Source organism: Penicillium robsamsonii (assembly GCF_028829455.1).
Source record: "Penicillium robsamsonii strain IBT 29466 chromosome Unknown utg000003l_segment0_segment0, whole genome shotgun sequence".
Taxonomy (NCBI): Eukaryota; Fungi; Ascomycota; class Eurotiomycetes; order Eurotiales; family Aspergillaceae; genus Penicillium; species Penicillium robsamsonii.
In genome coordinates, this window is record NW_026643221.1 from 671,763 (window position 1) to 691,156 (window position 19,394).

At 47.8% G+C, this 19,394-nt stretch overlaps 7 protein-coding genes across 7 annotated transcripts; 5 read left to right on the top strand and 2 right to left on the bottom strand.

Moving 5' to 3' along the window:
* Positions 1-534: 534 nt before the first annotated feature.
* Positions 535-2,061, top strand: mcsA (putative citrate synthase Cit1; the record flags this gene model as incomplete). Its single annotated transcript, XM_057229224.1, has 3 exons — positions 535-582; positions 644-1,789; positions 1,858-2,061. 3 exons carry the CDS (start codon positions 535-537, stop codon positions 2,059-2,061), a joined length of 1,398 nt encoding a protein of 465 aa, XP_057084314.1.
* Positions 2,062-2,497: 436 nt separating this feature from the next.
* N7447_004963 (putative very-long-chain acyl-CoA synthetase family protein (CefD1)) lies at positions 2,498-4,566 on the bottom strand (the record flags this gene model as incomplete). Its single annotated transcript, XM_057229225.1, has 4 exons — positions 2,498-2,915; positions 2,986-4,327; positions 4,380-4,508; positions 4,557-4,566. The coding sequence occupies 4 exons, from the start codon at positions 4,564-4,566 to the stop codon at positions 2,498-2,500; spliced, it is 1,899 nt and encodes a 632-aa protein (XP_057084315.1).
* A 2,370-nt stretch (positions 4,567-6,936) lies between these two features.
* Positions 6,937-8,159, top strand: N7447_004964 (biotin synthase; the record flags this gene model as incomplete). The annotated part of the gene is made up of 2 exons (XM_057229226.1): positions 6,937-7,140; positions 7,200-8,159. 2 exons carry the CDS (start codon positions 6,937-6,939, stop codon positions 8,157-8,159), a joined length of 1,164 nt encoding a protein of 387 aa, XP_057084316.1.
* Positions 8,160-9,105: 946 nt separating this feature from the next.
* N7447_004965 (sterol desaturase family protein) lies at positions 9,106-10,152 on the top strand (the record flags this gene model as incomplete). Its single annotated transcript, XM_057229227.1, has 1 exon — positions 9,106-10,152. One exon carries the CDS (start codon positions 9,106-9,108, stop codon positions 10,150-10,152), a length of 1,047 nt encoding a protein of 348 aa, XP_057084317.1.
* Positions 10,153-11,867: 1,715 nt separating this feature from the next.
* N7447_004966 (putative extracellular sialidase/neuraminidase) lies at positions 11,868-13,148 on the bottom strand (the record flags this gene model as incomplete). The annotated part of the gene is made up of 1 exon (XM_057229228.1): positions 11,868-13,148. The coding sequence occupies one exon, from the start codon at positions 13,146-13,148 to the stop codon at positions 11,868-11,870; it is 1,281 nt and encodes a 426-aa protein (XP_057084318.1).
* Positions 13,149-14,938: 1,790 nt separating this feature from the next.
* Positions 14,939-16,191, top strand: N7447_004967 (Major facilitator superfamily domain general substrate transporter; the record flags this gene model as incomplete). The annotated part of the gene is made up of 2 exons (XM_057229229.1): positions 14,939-15,207; positions 15,261-16,191. 2 exons carry the CDS (start codon positions 14,939-14,941, stop codon positions 16,189-16,191), a joined length of 1,200 nt encoding a protein of 399 aa, XP_057084319.1.
* A 1,859-nt stretch (positions 16,192-18,050) lies between these two features.
* Positions 18,051-18,625, top strand: N7447_004968 (profilin; the record flags this gene model as incomplete). Its single annotated transcript, XM_057229230.1, has 4 exons — positions 18,051-18,063; positions 18,118-18,215; positions 18,279-18,413; positions 18,491-18,625. The coding sequence occupies 4 exons, from the start codon at positions 18,051-18,053 to the stop codon at positions 18,623-18,625; spliced, it is 381 nt and encodes a 126-aa protein (XP_057084320.1).
* Positions 18,626-19,394: the final 769 nt, after the last annotated feature.

Below are 19,394 nucleotides of genomic sequence, written 5' to 3' on the forward strand. Positions count from 1 at the left end.
GACTCTACGTCACGACAATCAGAGGCAGACCGACACTTTGACGGGTAAATGGATGTTCCTTTTTAGTGGTAACCCCCCCGAGGCTCATCGGGGAATAAAGTACCCCTGGCCTTATCTCCATCAATCCGAAAGTCCAGCCTTCCTCAAGTATGTTAGTAGATATTGTATAGTCATGCATAATCATGCCAATGAAAAATATAAGTCCTACTATTTTGTCGAGAGCTAATTATGAAATAGCCCAGATGTTCACCTTGCAATACGTTTCATCCCTGTACAAGCTGAGCCGACATGGCCGCGCATGGCCCCGGGCCTCGGTAGACAACCCCCCTTGTGCCCCGCGTCCAACCGACCTGCATTGGGCCAAGTCGATCATTCTCACTATTTTCTTTCTTTCCTTTTGTACATTTATCATCAGGGTCAATTCCAGGTTCACTCAATTGTTGTTCAGATTGATCCTCTTTCATCCCCTTTCATCCCCGCAATTCAACTCCGCCCCCGCAAACCCACCCCCGGACTCCATCAATACCACACAAAATGGCCCTTAGTTGGAGATCAACCCGGCATGTCTCTAAGCTTGCCCAGGTGAGTCTAAATGTTGATTTGGGATATTATCTGGCTTTTCAGGACCGCTAACCCTTAACAGGCAGCACGACCTGCCCTTTCGGCGCGTCACTATGCGACCGCCGAGCCCGACCTGAAGACTACCTTGAAGGAGGTCATCCCGGCTAAGCGGGAACTTCTCAAGCAGGTCAAGGCCCAGGGTGAAGATGTGATTGGTGACGTAAAAGTCGGCAATGTCATTGGTGGTATGCGTGGCCTCAAGGCCATGCTCTGGGAGGGCTCCGTCCTGGATGCGGATGAGGGTATCCGCTTCCACGGCAAAACAATCAAGGACTGCCAGAAGGAGTTGCCCAAGGGCACAACTGGCACAGAAATGCTGCCCGAAGCTATGTTCTGGCTGTTGTTGACGGGCCAGGTGCCCTCCACGGGGCAAGTTCGTGCCTTTTCGCGCGAGTTGGCCGAGAAGTCCGAACTTCCCTCCTACATTCTAGACCTGCTCAAGTCTTTCCCCGCTTCTATGCACCCTATGACCCAGTTGTCAATTGCGGTCGCAGCCCTCAACACTGAGTCCAAGTTCGCCAAGGCCTACGAGAACGGCATCAACAAGGCCGACTACTGGGAGCCCACCTTTGACGACAGTATCTCCCTCCTTGCCAAGATTCCTCGCGTGGCGGCACTTGTCTTCCGTCCTAATGAAATTGATGCCGTGGGCACCCAGAAGCTCGACGCCGCTCAGGATTGGTCGCACAATTTCGCAGAGCTGCTGGGCAAGGGTGGCTCAGAGCATGCTGACTTCCACGACCTGCTCCGTCTTTACCTTGCTCTGCACGGTGACCACGAAGGTGGTAACGTGTCAGCCCACACCACCCACCTCGTTGGAAGTGCCCTCGGCGATCCCTTCCTGAGCTATAGCGCTGGTCTTCTGGGTCTGGCTGGCCCACTCCACGGCCTGGCAGCCCAGGAGGTTCTCCGCTGGGTTACTGCCATGCAGGAAAAGATCGGAACCAAGTTCACCGATGAGGATGTTCGCACCTATCTCTGGGATACCCTCAAGTCGGGTCGTGTGGTCCCTGGATATGGTCACGGCGTTTTGCGCAAGCCCGACCCTCGTTTCGAGGCTCTGATGGACTTTGCCGCAACCCGCCCCGACGTTCTGGCCAACCCAGTCTTCCAACTGGTCAAGAAGAACTCGGAGATTGCTCCTAGTGTGCTTACCGAGCACGGAAAGGTATGTCCAATAACAACTGAACACCACGAATCCCTTTCCCAACTAATGACTTTTTCACCTTTTTACAGACCAAGAACCCATACCCCAACGTCGATGCCGCTAGTGGTGTCCTGTTCCACCACTTTGGCTTCCAGCAGCCCCTTTACTATACCGTCGCCTTCGGTGTCAGCCGTGCTCTTGGCCCCCTGTCCCAGCTGATCTGGGATCGTGTTCTTGGCATGCCCATTGAGCGCCCCAAGAGCATCAACCTCTTGGGCCTTCTCAAGAAATAGAGGCCAATATGGTTGCCCGGTGCGACTTAAAATTCCTTGACCTCGACGGTTCAAATGATGGATTTGATTTGAAGCGAGCTTTCCTGCTTTTTTATTTTCGTTCGCTTCTTAAGGAAGAACCTGCTTTCACTTTTTGCTCTGGTGTTTACCTCATCAGATTAGACAGAATTACGTTCATAGACAACTTGCTTTTGCGACAGTCTGATCGATTAGATTTCAAGTATGAGTCAGTCGTATTTACGTAACTCTCCCTGTGAATCCATAACCTATCAATACTTCTAGATCGCTTTGAGATTGCTTTCAGTTCACTTTCATCACATTCAAATTTCTGATATATGCACAATCTGGATATCTAGTCTGAATAAAATAGAATTGGTGCTCTGAAACACCTATAGCGAAGATCTAATCATATTCAGAATCTGTATAATCACGCAGCTCACAACCGAACAGCCCCAGTCGACAATTTCTCCCACTCTTCCTGTCCATAGGGTGAATAACTTTCATCACCAGGTGCAATCCACAAGAAGTAGTCATCTTTACCCTCAGGAGCTTTAGTCCCAATCAAGGCAGTATCCACACCCTCGGCACGAAGTGGCACCTTGTTCTGTTTATGGTTGTGAATATGAGTGGGATTCTCGACGATGCGGAGGAATAGCGGCACAGCATATTTTGGTAGCTTGGAACGTATGAATCTCGCAAGCGCTGCGTAATCAAATGTCTGACGGGCATGCTGACTAATTTGAATTGCTGCACACCCGGCGCGACCCTCGTGATTGGGAAGACGGACACCGTACACGTTGGCTTCGGTTATGCCAGGGAATTGGCCTAGAACTTCTGAAACCTCGGCAGTTGCTCTTTTGCATTGGCACTATTATTAGCCTTTCTTCCCAAATCCCCAGGAACGCTTTAAGGTGTGCAACTTACACATTCTCACTCTTCCAGCGGAAGGTATCACCGAGTCGGTCGAGGAAATACCAACGGCCATCGCCCTGTCGACGTAGAGCATCTCCAGATCGATAGTAGAGATCTCCCTTCTTGAAGACATCGCGTAAGAATTTCTTATTAGTCGCCTCATCATTGTGCCAGTACCCCTGGAAAGCGTCTTCACCGGGAACGTTGACGATAATTTCGCCTCCCTGGTCATAAGGCGAGCGAACCGCAAACCCAGTCTTCGAATCTCGCAGGATGTCTCCAGTTTCCGGGTCGATCGCAACAGGAACAAAGACATTATGCAATATACCGCGCATGATCAAACCGTGGTGACCGACACTTCCAGACGTGAAAGGACCGCGGTTATAGTTAAAGAGACCAAAGACACCTTCTGTGCTATTGAAGAATTCTCCCACTTCAGCGACTCCAAACCGCTCGCGGAACCGATCCCAGATATCCGGTCGGAGACCATTACCGTACATACAGCGGACCTTATGGTTTTGATCCTGCGGTGATGGAGGCGGCGCGAGCAAATACCGCGCAGTCTCTCCAACATACACGAAAACAGTCGACTCCGAGTCGCGGACATCTGTCCAGAATCTACTGACACTGAACTTAGGCGCGATCGCGATGCTTACACCCATTACCAGACACGCGATCATGGCAATAGCCGCAGTGCCGTGGTATAAAGGCATACAGCTGTACCAGCGATCACCGTCCGGACCGACCTTATCTCCCATCATGGCTCGGCGGATGAAGAGATTGGTATAAAGTCTGGACATGGTGAACGCACAGCCCTTAGGCATGCCCGTTGTGCCTGAAGTGTATAGGAGAATCGCCGGGAACTCACCGGCCACATGCTTGCTTAATTCTTTGGGTGGGAGCGCTGTTGGGAAGGTTGTAATATGCGCCTTTAGGGAGCTGTCTAGTATCATCGGCTTCATTCCCAGATTGCGTGTGATTGCTTCTTGGCTTTCCTCGATGCGGGCACGACATCCGGCATCGTCGTCGACGAGGAGAATATTCGCGTCGCTGATCTTCAGGCAGTGCAGCAATGCGTCACCGGTAAGGTTGTAATTGATTGCTGCGGGCGCACAGCCAATGCTCCAGAGCGCGATCCAGGCGACGATATACTCGTTGCTGTTCTGAAGGTAGAGGGCAACGAGGTCGCCTTTCTTCACGCCCTGTGATAGGTAGAAGTGGGCATATTGACAGGCTTGGTCTCGGATTTGTCGGTAGGTATATGATCTCTCACGGGTCCAGAGACAGATCATGTTAGGGTATTGCTTCGCGGTCTGCAGTAGGACGAACCATGGATTTCCTTGGCTTTGACTAACTAAGGGCTGATCAGTATGTGCATTGCAATTGTGGGAATAGTATAACCATACTAGCATTGGCATACTGTCGCTCTGCATGCTTCAGCGCGACCAACGATGATACATCCTTCTGGATATGAAACTTGGCATTCAGATATCCTGCGACTGTGGCTCCTCCGAAGAGGGCAGCGGCGGCGGTTCCTATCATTTGTCAGTAAGATCAATTGTAACCAGTATTTCACCTCGCACCTATATCCATATTCCCTAGCAATCTAGTGATCCTGTGATATACAAGGGAGTTATCTAGTATAAGTATAGAAGTGAGGGGATCTCAATTGCCGCTGACCTCGGCACAGATCTCATTTTGGGTTATTCGCCAGACTAGTTCATATACAAAGAAATGCGGGGAAGGTGAATAATCCTGGCCTCGGTCGCATATATGCATAAATCGTTCATATTTGATGATCTAACGTTTGTTAATAAGTTTCAACATAAAGATCCTAATAAAATTGCTGAGATGTTGAGGTGGGACTTGATCATCCCAACAAACAATCCACTCCTGGGACGCGATGGCACTTCAACAATTAGAGTCCACTAAAGTAGAATATGTTGAACTTGAGTCGAATTAATTAACTCAATGTACTTAGATTGAAAAGTCTGTGATATCTTGCGTCATGTAGAGCTCAGATAAGAGGCAGTGTTAATTTTATTCCTTATTTAGACCCAACTTCGGTCTGTTACATCGGGGATACAACGTACTACACTTTGCAATGCACTAAGCAGGGGTCTGGTGCTAGCTGCTAACTGATGCCAAAGTACCTTTTTTCCGTTCCTTGAATCTGCCTTGAAAAAGAGTGGCCTTGACTTTGGCAATGAGTATAACTAGTTAATAACGTAGACCATTGTACCTGAAAATCCAGTCAGATATCCATGTTTTATAATTTGCTTCCAAGCTTGCGCGAAGCAAAATCAGAGATAATCTAACCAACGAAGCACAGCCTCTCGATTACTGCAGTTCCCCTGTTAAGCGCCGTAGGAACATCGCTGCCTACATCATAGATGTGGCTATGTTTCTCGCTGTGGCTTCACAGGAAGAGATATGGAATGGGATCTGTTAGCAATATAAAACAAGAGGTTGCTCCAACATGAAATTGATTCAACCGAGTCATTCTTAAAAGTCCTCGGCGCTTTCCCGACAAACCATCTCTCAATCATTCACCAGTAGCAAATAATGTCGTGCCATACCACTTGCACCCCCTTGAAGCGAGCTCTCGATGACCGTGTGATCCCGCTACATGGAAAGATACCTTGTCTGGGAAAGACTCTCAAAGGCCAAAACTGCAGGGCCCCGATATCCCGCGATAGACAAAGAAAGGCATTATGCATACTCGAGTGCTGCATATATTGCTCCAGACCAGGTAGCCCACCATTGAAGGATGCAATCAACGATCTCGCAAAGTTGCTAGTCCATCGGCAGCACAATGGGGAGCAGGATGCCGCCTATACTATATGGAGGAACATGGTGCAGGAGTTTAAAGCTAAAAGGGAGAATCCGACGCGAGAACATCGCCGAGAAAATCATTCTGAGATCATCGATGAGCCTGTCGATCCAGAGCCAATCACGACTCGAAGACAGGCGCATACCATCGAGTGTAATGGATCGGTTCAAACGAGTAGCCTAAGCTATGAAGAACCAACGGAAATCCACCAAGATCAAACCATCGAAGGTGGTGAACCTGGAAGAGACACGGTGATTCAACCCCCTACAGAAATTCGCAAGTCCGCGTCTGTTCAAACCGATGTCCATGAGGTATATACACCCATCACCTTGTGGTCATGCTTCTTTGGGTTCATCCTACAATATGGGATCATGGTTTGCAGCCTTTTCAAGATTCAATACAGTCCTCGATTCTGTGACCGCGCAGGGAATGTGAAAAAGGGTCCAGCCCGCTTCAAGCTTGAACTGAGTATTCGGTGGTCATTGTCGGATATGCCGAGATGGGTGCTTTTTATGGGGATCTCCGTTCTGCCATTTATTTTGCTTGGGTCATGGCTTGGGTTGCTGTGTATATTGGATTGGGATGCAATTGCAGGAAAGTCCTATAGAGTTGGGGTTTGATACATATCGTAAAGGCTATGGGAATTATTTGGAATTGCTAACATGTCTGTATCTCAATGGTTAATATACGAGATATCATTGGTTGGAGGAAATGTGGATAGCTGGATGACGCAAACAGCTCAACATGAAGGGATTTTATCAAAAGGAAAGAAACATGGAGAGGATTGGAATAATAGAGAATAATGTGTATGTTTTTATCTGGAGAATATAAAGGTAAATCATAACCCGCAAATAAGAGTTAAGCCGATGCTAGCCTTCAATGTCTCACATGTTGGGATGATTCAACGGAGGATTCAACCCTCGGGCTATTATGACGTGAAGAATCAAACAAATAATAGCCAAGTCAACAAGGTCAACGGAGTCAACATTTTAACTTCGCCCCTGTTAACACGAGTCCAATGAGCCGACAGAATTTCTTCTCCACACGCTTGTCCCCGGTGAATCATCTCTGCCCCTCTTGACCTCGGGAGTCATATACTCTCTTCTCTTCTTTCCTTACACCATATCACCATGTCGCTTCCTATCCGGTCATTGTCTCGTACGTTGGTGCGGTCCTACGGCACTGTCCAAGGTTCCCCCAGTGGGGCCTCGTTGACCAGCATCCCCATCACTCTGACTGATGCCACGGGTGCTACCGCTCCCCGGACCACATGGACTCGAGATGAAGTCAAGCAGATCTATGAGACTCCATTGAGCCAACTCACATATGCGGCGGTAAGTGGCATTCACTATACGACCTGATTCCGACCTTCAATTAAACTGACTCCCCACAGGCTGCTGTCCACCGCCGTTTCCATGACCCCGCAGCTATCCAGATGTGCACCTTGATGAACATCAAGACCGGTGGATGCAGTGAAGATTGCTCGTACTGTGCCCAGTCCTCCAAGCACAACACGGGTCTAAAGGCCACCAAGATGAGCCCCGTTGACGAGGTCCTCACCAAGGCTCGCAATGCCAAGGCCAATGGTAGCACTCGGTTCTGCATGGGCGCAGCATGGCGCGACATGCGTGGCCGCAAGACCAGTCTCAAGAATGTGAAGCAGATGATTACCGGAATCCGCGAGATGAACATGGAAGTCTGTGTGACCCTAGGCATGATCGACGAACACCAGGCCAAGGAACTAAAGGAGGCTGGTCTAACCGCATACAACCACAACCTCGATACCTCGCGTGAATTCTACCCGACGATCATCACCACCCGCTCCTACGACGAGCGCCTGAAGACGCTCTCACACGTGCGAGACGCCGGTATCAACGTCTGCTCCGGCGGTATCCTCGGTCTGGGCGAGACTGACGCCGACCGTATTGGTCTGCTGCACACGGTTTCTAGCCTGCCCGCCCACCCTGAATCCTTCCCCGTCAATGCCCTCGTCCCCATCCCCGGTACTCCTCTCGGTGACCGTAAGATGATCCCCTTTGACCGTTTGCTGCGCACCGTCGCTACTGCCCGTATTGTGATGCCCAGTACCATCGTCCGCCTGGCTGCCGGTCGCATCGCGCTCACAGAAGAGCAGCAGGTTGCCTGTTTCCAAGCTGGCGCTAACGCTATCTTCACCGGTGAGAAGATGCTCACTACCGACTGTACTGGCTGGGATGAGGACCGTATCATGTTCGATCGCTGGGGATACTACCCCATGAAGAGCTTTGAGAAGCCGGCGCCCAGACCGGATGCCCCTGCTCCGCCTCATGTGAACCCTGAGGCCACTTCTGCGCCGGTCGTAGCCAACGTTTAGACTTATAGTTAGATATCTTGTCTCTATATGACTGCGTCAATAGTTTGGATCAAAATGATCCTGCAAAATGCAAATTTCAAAGATACACTTCAACGAGGGTTGCATCTTCACTCCTGGACACATGTCCAGGTGCTTATCAAACCAACAGCCCTCCCCCAATGATGAAGTATACAGGATTGCGTATCCATCAGAATATGCGGGCTGGTGCCCGCATCACTGCTGACCGCCATGATCCAATTCTCCTTGGATTTGCCTGTGTATTGCATCTAGTCTGTCCTATATACGGGGTACTTGCCTCTACATCCCATAATTTTGAATCCAGCGATCTTAACTTTGTCACCTATCTTTTTGGTATACACTTCCTCACATTGTATTCGTCAAGAGGTAATCAGCTTCAGGAATCTTTGGTACGAAGCAATCTACCGTACATATACATATGGCCTCGAAAATTCTTGACTTCACGTTCAAAACGTTTCGCACGTAAAAATGATAAGAAACCCCAATCGAAACTGATCGACTCATGGACATCAAGGTTGCTATACCGAGGCTCAAGCCAAGCGCAGGATGTCGGCTCATCTTGGCCCACGTCTTTCTCGCCTACTATTGGGTAGAGATCGATTTTCACACATCAGATCGCAATGGTTCCCTTTTTGGTGTAATGATGGACCCCATAAACCCCATTTTAATGTCCAGACGAGGTTTAGCCTTCCAACGCCAACTTTGTGGGGAATTCACATGCAGCCGATCCTCGCCTGATTAGCATAGTCCCTCTACCATTTCCTGTTCATTTTGAGTTGTAAGTTCTGTTGGGGTAAACTCGTCCATCTGGGGAAGTTCACAACTCGCTATTCACATAGGGTCTTCATAACCGATCTCCTCATGGGAATGATATAAACACAATCCCCGCCGCTATGGACGGCCGCAGAATTCAACTCGGGCATCCATCATGGACTCCAAACCACTCTCCAAAGATTCCATGCGGTCGACATGGCGCACAGCCCCTCGCAGCGAATGGAACATCAGTCATTATTTGATAGATGCGCTCAACGCCCACCCCATCGACCTAAACAAGGAGATACCAGTGCACAGCAAAGATGAAAAAGTGCCGTACATGCCCCAGTGGTATCTCCAGCGCTGGGTTCTCTTCTACTCCGCCCTCCCCCTCCTCATCCATGAGACCTACATGGCATTCACCGGCCGTACCATAGGCCCAATCACGGCCTTCAACTTCTACTTCTTCGCCTTCAACGTGACAGTGATCTACCAAGTGCACATCCTCCGGCGTCTCGGTCATAAACATGGCTTTCTAGACGGCGACAAGCATGAGCGCGACGGCGTTCCTGATATCGGCGTGGCCAAAGTAGTAGCCTCCCTATACAAAACCACCGGGTCTCGACTGATCCTCTCGATTATCTTCTCCTATAGCCAAACCCAAAAGCCCTCGCAGATGTCCTGGGTCTGGCTCCCTCTCGAAATCGGACTATACGGCATTGTCCTCGACTTCTGGTTCTACTGGTACCATCGACTGATGCACGACGTGAGCTATCTATGGAAATACCACCGAACCCACCACCTGACCAAACATCCGAATCCACTCCTCGCCGCATACGCAGACCACGAGCAGGAATTCTTCGATATGGTCGGCGTACCGGTGATGACGTACTTCAGTTTGAAACTACTTGGTTTACCGATGGGATTTTATGAGTGGTGGATTTGCCATGAATATGTTGTGTTTGCGGAAGTGTTTGGCCATAGTGGACTGCGGATACATTCGACAGTGCCCTCGACGCTGAGCTGGTTGTTGTCGATGTTTGATGCGGAGATTGTTATTGAGGACCATGATTTGCATCATCGGAAGGGCTGGCGGAAGAGTTATAACTATGGTAAACAGACGAGGCTGTGGGATCGGATTTTTGGGACTTGTATGGAGCGTATTGAGTCTATAGAGGGGAATGTGGATTATGAAAATACGGCTAAGTTGCCTTTGTTCTAGGGAGGGAGGTGATTGGTTGTCGTGTGAAGATGGAATCTGGAACGGGATGCTTGTGATGATTTGGAGTATCGTATATATAGCTCGATCTTTTATGAATTATGGCAGGAATGTAACAATCAGGATCTCTAGCAATAGGAAGAAATCAGAGAAAGCAGAAAGGCTATTAAACCTTCTCAGAGCTGTGATTCCCTTCACGTGTACTTTGTGTCCTTTTTGATTTCTCTTCCCTCGTGCATCACTATGAATACACCTGGCTGGGAACCGCGGGTGAACCTCACGAACCTCAAGAGGTTACCTGCGGGTGAACCAGAGGTTAGACAAACATGATAAACATGACTTTTCTAAGTGCATAGCTCACCACCAGTTTCGTCGTATCTAATAGTAATTAGGTTAAAATTATTCTAGTGATTTAAATGATTTAATAAACTCCCGATATAATGTACAATTCAGATGATTCAAATAAGATAAGATGATGTCGATGAATATGTACTATTGCTGCAGTGGTTCGAATATATATATCTGGAAATTTACATCATGAATTCTGATATATTTTTAGATCACGGTCGTAAACCACTAATTTATCGATTTTATCAAATTTTATCATTGATTCCTAGATGACCACCTTTTTAATTTATATTTACATTATTATTTCATTAAAATACGTCGTAGTGATAAAGAATCGAGTGATGGGTTTGAAGGTTGACAGAACAGCTATAAAAACAAAGCTGAATAATCAATCATTAATCGATTTTATCTAGCCAAAAGAGGAAAGACGTCAAGAAATTATGCATATACAGGTTCATGAGGGTCGATGGAGATTGAACCTCGACGAACCTCAGGTTAATGGGCGGTTGGAGATCAGGAAGGTTGGAACTTCACATCTTAACGAGGGCGAGCGCGCTCATAGGTCAACAGTGGGGTGAGACCTGGCGTCCCTTAACTATATAAAAGCGTCGTCTTGGGCAGTTCTCCTGCTCTACCACAATTTCCCCTAATACTCAACATAGACATAGAACAAAAATTCCAACAACGCCTTAGGAAAAATGAGAGACTTGCGATACCACGTGGCTTCACTCTCGACTAAAAAGGATCGGAGAAGGAAGATAACTTGGTCTGCTACAAAGAGTTAGCGCTACTCATGAAAGATATAACGATGTAGCATTCGAGCGGACCTCGGGAGATTGTGAGCAATTTTAATTAACCTGATAAGCATTTGCCAACTTTTCTAAGATAGAAGCTTTCCCGTAATTAGGCCTTGACTCGCTTACAATGGTGAGTCTCTTATCAGTGACGTTATTTAAAAGGGGGTTTAAAGGGGTTTCGAATCTTGGCCCCTCAGCTTCGCATCCCGGCGGCCATGGACCTACATCGGGACCTACCAAAGTAGGTAGGTCGCTCACTGCAGATGCCTATGCAACCTGCCTATGTGAGTCCCCGAGCGTCTGATTTTTCCAGGAAACAGTATGGTCTCTGAGCCTACTGAGCATCCCTAGACGACCTGAAATACACCTGAGAAATTATGCTATCTACGTAGGCCCTGTATATGATACATGGGAAGAGAGAGGCGACGTGAGATATACACTGAAGATATATTCGATTGCGAAGCACGCAAAGGGTGCAATAGGATATAAGATTAAATAGTCTGAGCCACAAAGGTAAAGCCCAGTGAAACGGAGACCTGCCAGACCAGACCGCTCAGGGGCGATGGGCACAAATTAGCAAGAAATGCCAATCCATTCCTTGGTAAGAGCAACAAACTGCAGATCGTTGTTCGCGGCCTCGAAGAACAGTCCAAATTTGCCATCACCAATAGGAGTGATTGTGGAGTACGAAGTGGTAGCGCTTCTGAATACTTTGCCAGAGGACCAAGTATTTCCATCATCACAAGAGTAGCGAACGGTACCGTTCACGCGAGAGGTCTTGCTGTTGGCGTTGGTGAAAAGCAGAACTTTAGCCTCGGCAGAGCCCTGGGCAGCATCAGGATAGGCCCGTGTGATAGCACCATTATTCGCGGGGTCGGGGAGCTGAGTCTCGCTGCGGGGGGTACCGTAAGTCTCGCCACCATCACTAGAGAGCGCAATGATGCGGTGTTGACTTCCATCACCGGGGCGCGAGTTCACCATCAAGGTACCGTCCGACAACTCAACCACCTTGTTCTCATCCATGCCTTTGCCAATGGGCTTACCCATCTGCCATGTGGCACCTCCATCATCGCTGTAGACGCTGTAGGCCTGGTTGACCTTCGAACCGTCGGATTGAACGACACTTCCGGCAAACTGCTGTACAAGGCGTCCAGCCTTGGGTCCATATCGGAGCTGGATACCCTCCCCAGATGAGGCAAACATAGCTCTAACACCACCCACATTGGCGACTCCATTCACGGTACTACCGTTCGGCTTGACTGCCTTGGTGAGAAGTGGTGGAGCACCGGCCTTGCTAGAGGCGACCGGGGGGAGCTTAGGCTGATTCGAAGGGTCCGTAGACCAGGTAAGACCCTTATCGGTTGAGACCGAGACTTCAGAGCTGATAATGTTGCGATCGGTGTCATCATTGCCAAGGACGCCGCCGTTGAAGCCTTGATCCTTAGAAAACACGTGGAAGTTGAACACCTTCCCAGTCTTGTGGTCATAGATGTAGCTAGGATCGCTAAAGCCATACTGGAGGGCCGTGGAACTCTTGATCTGGCCTTTCGCGATGTAGGTGGGCTCACCCCAGGTCGCGCCATTGTCCGTACTACGGCGTTGCAGGATGGAGTTCGGAGACGGGGAATCTCCTCCGTCGGGACGGCCATCGTAAGATGCGAGGATGACGTTGTTGCCTAGGTAGGTCAACGCAACAATGCGATACTGGGCGATGGGTCCCTCGCCCTTGGTGGCGAGGTTAACCTCAGGCACCGCTGCTCTCGCTTCCAAGGGTCCAACCGGGTTTGCTACAGACAGGACTGTAAACAGACCAAGGACACTCAAGAAGGAGGCTTGCCTCATTTTGTGGAACATGTTGAACCCCCCGCAAATGGAGAAAAAGTGGAGAATCGAAGTGGAGATTTGGAGGCCGAGATGGAAATGGTGAATGATTCTATTTTTGTGGGGAGTGCATACAGCCTTATATACTTAGTAAGGCTACATGGAACTTTGCCAGCAACTACTTGAACGACACAGTATCTGAACTTATTGGAGATAGGCCAAACGATCCAACAGTGTGCATCTCGATTGTGCAAAATAGATTGAGATACCCCGCGAAATAGAGAGATGGAGGATCCACTAGCATGATAGAGGATTAATTCGATGGGATCCATCGCCATGGAGCTTGGAAATAAATTAAATCAAATTAGCTTACCGGGGAATATGAGGCGAACTGTCCTGAAATCCGTTGATCCACATCTCAGATAATGCAAATGAAAAGCCAGCCGTTAGTTTCGATGGACGAATACGTCGGATCGACGCATGCACCCCCTAGTTTTCCGAGCCGATCGCTTCGGCAGAGTAGACCCGATCGGCTGGGAGTAGGCCAGGGGCAGGAATCTTAATCGAGTATCGATTTACACCAAGAGATTTCCAAGAACTTAACCAGCAGCCCATGTAGAATTAGCGAAACCTTCAGGGACTCAATGTATGCCTCTTGTAGTGTTTCTGGATAGTCTAGGCTTACCATTCTCGCTATAATAACCCTGAAAATGAAGCTATTACGTACAAAATACACGACCTTGCCACGCAGATACGGTATGAGTTTCAACCCCTTCGCGATTAGATTAGAATTTGGTTCGGTCCTCGGCAGTATAGCTTAAAAAGCGGAATCAGTCAAGCACAGCCCGTACTCACCTGATCTTGAATGCTCCTAATTCTATGTATCTCAGTGAACCCGATTGGTTGCGTAGACTAATCATGTTAATCTTCTAACGATGAGAAGCTTTCTCTAACCGATAGGCTGTACCGAAGCGGGGAGATTGAGTGAAAGAGAAAAAGGATTCTATGGTCCAATCAAATGAGGCTGTGCTCTATCAACGGTCCAAAGGAAGTTCCGGTACTCGCTTTAGATCCCGGATGGGGATGGGAGTCGATGGTGTACTAATCCGGGGTGTGTAAACTTGGCTAAGCGGGGTATGCGGGAATCCAAGGAAGAGATTGGCCGTTTAATTAACTTGCCCCAGATATTATCAAGAGGTTATCAGGGGCACTGTGTTATCGGAAGAGTGATTTGGGGGAACATAAGATCCAGGGCATTTCCTTGACAGAAAAACATTGCATACCATACCTCTCTCTTCCAACCTTGCATTCCACGGCAACGTCGCAAGGAGGCAATCAACATGGCGGACCAGAATATCAAACGCTCTATCGAAATGGAGTCTCCCAAGGTAGACATTGATGCATCGTCTGCAAAGGAGATCGCGGAAGGTATGGTGATCACTGTCACCAAAGAAGAGGTACACTTCACAACATTCCCCAACAGAAGAACATCGCTCACCATGGGACCACTGTTTATAGAATGATCGAATTAAGAAAAAGACCGATGTGGTCATCCTCCTCATCCTCATCTGGGTGTATTTCCTACAGGTAAAGACACACCGAGTAATACCCGGATTACATATGATTCTCATTAACCGTCTACCAGATTTTGGATAAAGGTGTTTTGGGAACGGCGGCGCTGTTCAATCTCCAGTCTGATATGGGTCTTGTGGGGAACCAGTATTCCCTCATTGGAACGATTGCCCCCGCCGCGCAACTGGCGTGGCAGCCATTCTCCGCATGGATCCTGGTCAATGTTCCCCCCCCGTATTCTTATGCCGACCATGATTCTCGGATGGGGTATCGCTGTGGCATGCATGGCGGCCTGCAATACTTTCGGAACCTTCATGGCCGCTCGCTTTTTTATGGGTCTGTTTGAAGCCGGATGCATGCCTCTCTTCACCATTCTCACCGGTAGATGGTACCGCCGTATCGAACAGCCGATTCGTATCGCCCTTTGGTACTCTGGTAACGGCACAGGTACTATGGTGGCTGCTTCTTTAGCTTACGGTCTTGGCCATATTCAGTCTGATGTGTTGAAGCCGTGGCAGATGTAAGATGCTCGAGATCGCTATACTTTTGAACACCGCTGACACTATTATACAGTATTTTCCTATTCGTTGGTCTTGTCACTATCGTCACCGCACCGTTCATTTACTGGAAGCTTGACAATGACGTTACTACTGCCCGTTTCCTTACTGAAAACGAGCGACACCTGGCGGTTGAGCGTCTCCGTGCCAACCAGAACAGTGCAACCTCCTACGAATTCAAGTGGTCGCAGGCTCTTGAGGTTTTCCTAGAACCTAAGAGCTGGCTTTTCGTTACGATGGCCTTGCTCCCGAACATGGGATCGGCCTTGCCTAGTCTTTTCGGTCCTCTCATCGTGACTGGTTTCGGTTTCGACAAGTTCCAGGCTGCCCTACTCAACATTCCCTATGGAGCTATTACAACGATCGTGATCATTCTTAGCTGCTGGGCCACCCACAAGGCTAAGGTCAAGTCTGCCGTTTTGGCTGCTTTTATGCTTCCTGTGGTGGTTGGAATCGCCATTCTTTACGCGCTCCCACATAACGAAAAGAAAAACCAGGGACCGCTGCTCTTTGCATACTACCTGACTTCATTCATCTATGCCGCCAATCCCCTTCTTCTCTCTTGGGTCGTTGGAAATACCGCCGGTGCTGCCAAGATGTCCACCATGGTTGCATTCTACCAGGCCGGTACTTCCGCTGGTGCCCTCTCGGGTCCCCTCCTGTTCACCGCTGATCAGGCTCCGGGTTATCTTCAGGGTACACGTGCTGTGCTCGGTCTCTTCATTGCCTTGCTTGGCTGCGTGGGTATTCAGACCCTTAACCTTTGGTTCTTGAACAAGCAGCACAAGAAGCGCAGAATTGCCAACGGCAAGGCTAGTGATATCAAGGATACCTCTATGACCGCCGAGGTTGGCATCGATAGTAAGATTCAGGCGGAGCAAGGGGAGGGCATGCCCTTCAAGGACATCACGGACAAGGAAAACGATGAGTTCCTGTATATCTATTGATGGAAAAAGCTCTGAAACTCCCAATTGGGGAAACGAGGGAAAATCCTGTTAGTAGTGAATATTATATTTAATTAGATGCCCTAATGCGAACTTATTGATAAGGCGTCAATTTAACATTCCTATTTGTCTATATATTTCCCAAGAAAAAAAAATTAAAATCGTAATCAATACTGCGATATGGCATGTCCATGAGTGGTGACAGGATCTCTTCAGAAATCGGTCTCAAGCGATCTAATATAGATACTTTCCAAAATATATCTCTTCTATGAACACTTTCCCCATGTATACATGACACCACTGAGACGGTTCTATCCGTCTAAGCTTTCTTTACAGAGGAGGCCTCCTAAGTTGTCTAAGAAAAATAATCTGTTAGGCCGGGACTTCATGTCGTAAACAAAGACGCCAAGGAGAATTTGATGTTTTGAATGCTACGTACTGGTTATCGAGGCAAATATGGTGAATTATCGTTCCTGTCTAGTGATGGGTTTAGTGAAGAGTGTTTGAGCTGTGGCAGTCCCACCTTGAACTATCTAATCTATGGATATTGTGTTATCTTACCCACCTTGCCATTTGATCTCGTTGACGCGACTACACTCTGATGTTACGTATATTCGCAATTTCCCCAAAAGCGCTTCCCAGTCTACCAAACAATCTCGTAGGATTCCATTCACATGTAATTACTGCCATGCAATGTCTTTTTACAAGGCTTTTTCTATCTCCTTTTGTCCTTTGGGTTAGATGTTTAGAACTCGGCACTCTTGAATATATCTTGAAGGTTTGCGCAGACCAGACCTCAAAGTCTTCCGCCAGTCACAGTCACTATCTAAAGGCCAGCTCATATCCTTATCACTCCCAAGGTATTTTATGGCCTCGTCCGCAACTATAGGACGATAAGTCTGGAAGAGAGTATGTACATTCCCGCCAGTGTCAAAGAATGCTCGTGCCAATCCAATCGTCTTACTAGCATAGAGGCAAGGTCGACCCAGGCGAACATTTGTTTATTCTCATGCTCTCTTCCCGGTATATCCCACGGAATATGAAAAAATGGCTAGAGGACCTCTCTGCTCAGTATCGTATCTAATCACCCATTTATAGCGCACCTGTAATAAGACCTCGCTCACTTAGATCGTACCAAATAATTCTGAGTTAGTATAATCAGGTCGTGGGAGGCTAAGGGGTATACGAACTTATGTCTAGTCACTATGCCTTCCTATGCTTAATTTTCTAGAATGTTACTTTGTTTACTTGGTAAGATAGATACAGTATTTAAATGAAATTGTATCCTGAAAATAATACGCTATCGGTTGGATATATCATATATCTTGACCGACTTCTTATATACGAAGAAAAAATATGCTAACTAGTACGAAATAGACTTTGAGAGTATTATATCAATCGGTGGCTGCCTGACCGCCACCCCAACTATGAATGCGATCTACGAAGAAAGTATAAATCAGCCAATCGTTAAAATTATCTAGAAGATCACTTGGCATAGATCTACAATCGACAGATCTCGTTAAATAGCTCCAATAATATCTAATGCTGTCTTTGTTTTACTTGATCTATCACACTAGGTGTCTAACAATATGCAAGTCAAAATCCTGATTCTCTGCATGAATACCCAATCAACACCTTAACGAACTCAGTTACGGCATATTACCCCAGGGATCCACAGTGAGGGGGATCTTAATGAACTGCACCTCATACTGCAGGCGAATATATGTGTGTCAAGTCAAGGTGTCTGTCTAATGTGGGTGGTGTTCGCCCACGAGTATAAGAGGAGCCTTATTTCCCCCCGAGGAGAAGAATTCAGTCACGTATAGAACGATTGTTCTATATCCTTCCAATATCTAGCGGAAATGAGTTGGCAACGTATGCCCATCACTATCGCCTAGTCCGTCCTAACTTTTGCTAACATCTGGCTAGAGTACGTTGATTATCAGCTGCTCGGCTCACGCAAAGTGAGTAAGGCCGCTATCCTCGGTCTAAATGGTGGTGTCTGGGCAATTAGCGAAGGATTTCAAGTGAGAATTCAACTTTTGCTGAACTATATCAATTATACTGCTTGGACTAATCAGTGTTCACAGCTATCATCCGAGGAGCAAAATGCCGTGGTATCTGCGTTTCAAAATACGTCGCAGACGCAAGCCAAGGGATTAAAGCTAAATGGGCAAAAATATTTCGCCGTACAGGTGTCGAACTCCTCAATATATCTGAAGAAGGTAGGTGCCTCAACAGACATAAAATGCATTATCTGGAATCTTACTATACATATAACTAATTCAATGATCCAATCTAGGGTGCAAATGGGGCTATCATTGTGAAAACTACCCAGACTGCAGTCGTCGCAGTATATGAGAGCCCCATTCAACAAGCTGAGTCAGCTCCGGTTGTTGAGGGTTTGGGTGACTACTTGAGAAGCAATGGGTTCTGAGTAGATGTGACACCAAAATTTCAGTGATTCCGTTCTAAGTTCAAGACCTATATCAATCAGTATGTGTAGTAGTGTTTAATACGTCCCTGGTTCATATTGTTACGACTGTCTGAGTCAGAAGCAAAGTATGAGGACTTACAAGTTCCTGATCGACCAAAGAAGTATACTTAGTAGATCGCTTTCGCAAGGCACTATCACTTCTATATATCACATGGCTCTTCGTAGCTTACTAGCTTGGTTTCCTTTCCCCCTGCTTTTTACATAGCTCTACAGTTACACACCGATGTTCTCGTCGCTGTATTTCCCTGATACCTTGTTGCTTCCGCCTGTAAGCCTGCTGCGGATACATCGAATAACTCTAGGAATAGAATTCTGGCCTTTAACGTGAAGTCTAAGCCCTTGTATGAGTTATAATATGGCAACGGTGTATTTTGTATTTCTGTGCATCGCACTTGGTGGTTGTGTGTACATGCTAAGGGACTAAGTGTTTCAGGTTCGACTTACAATCCAATCACATCACGCACCGTGTCAGCTGAGAGGGTCAGTGCAGTAGTCGCGCGACTAGGGTGATTCTCACCCTCTATATGTAACGGATAAAGATCCTTACAATATGGAGACCGAGTCACCTGACTGAATTGGTCGGAATGTATCGCCAAGGAATCATCACATGGCTCCCACGTGAGCATGGCGGCACATAGTCCAGGATTCCGCGGAATCCGCTTTCCTTTTGGCAAGAATTAGCCTTGGTACACACAGACAATACATTCCT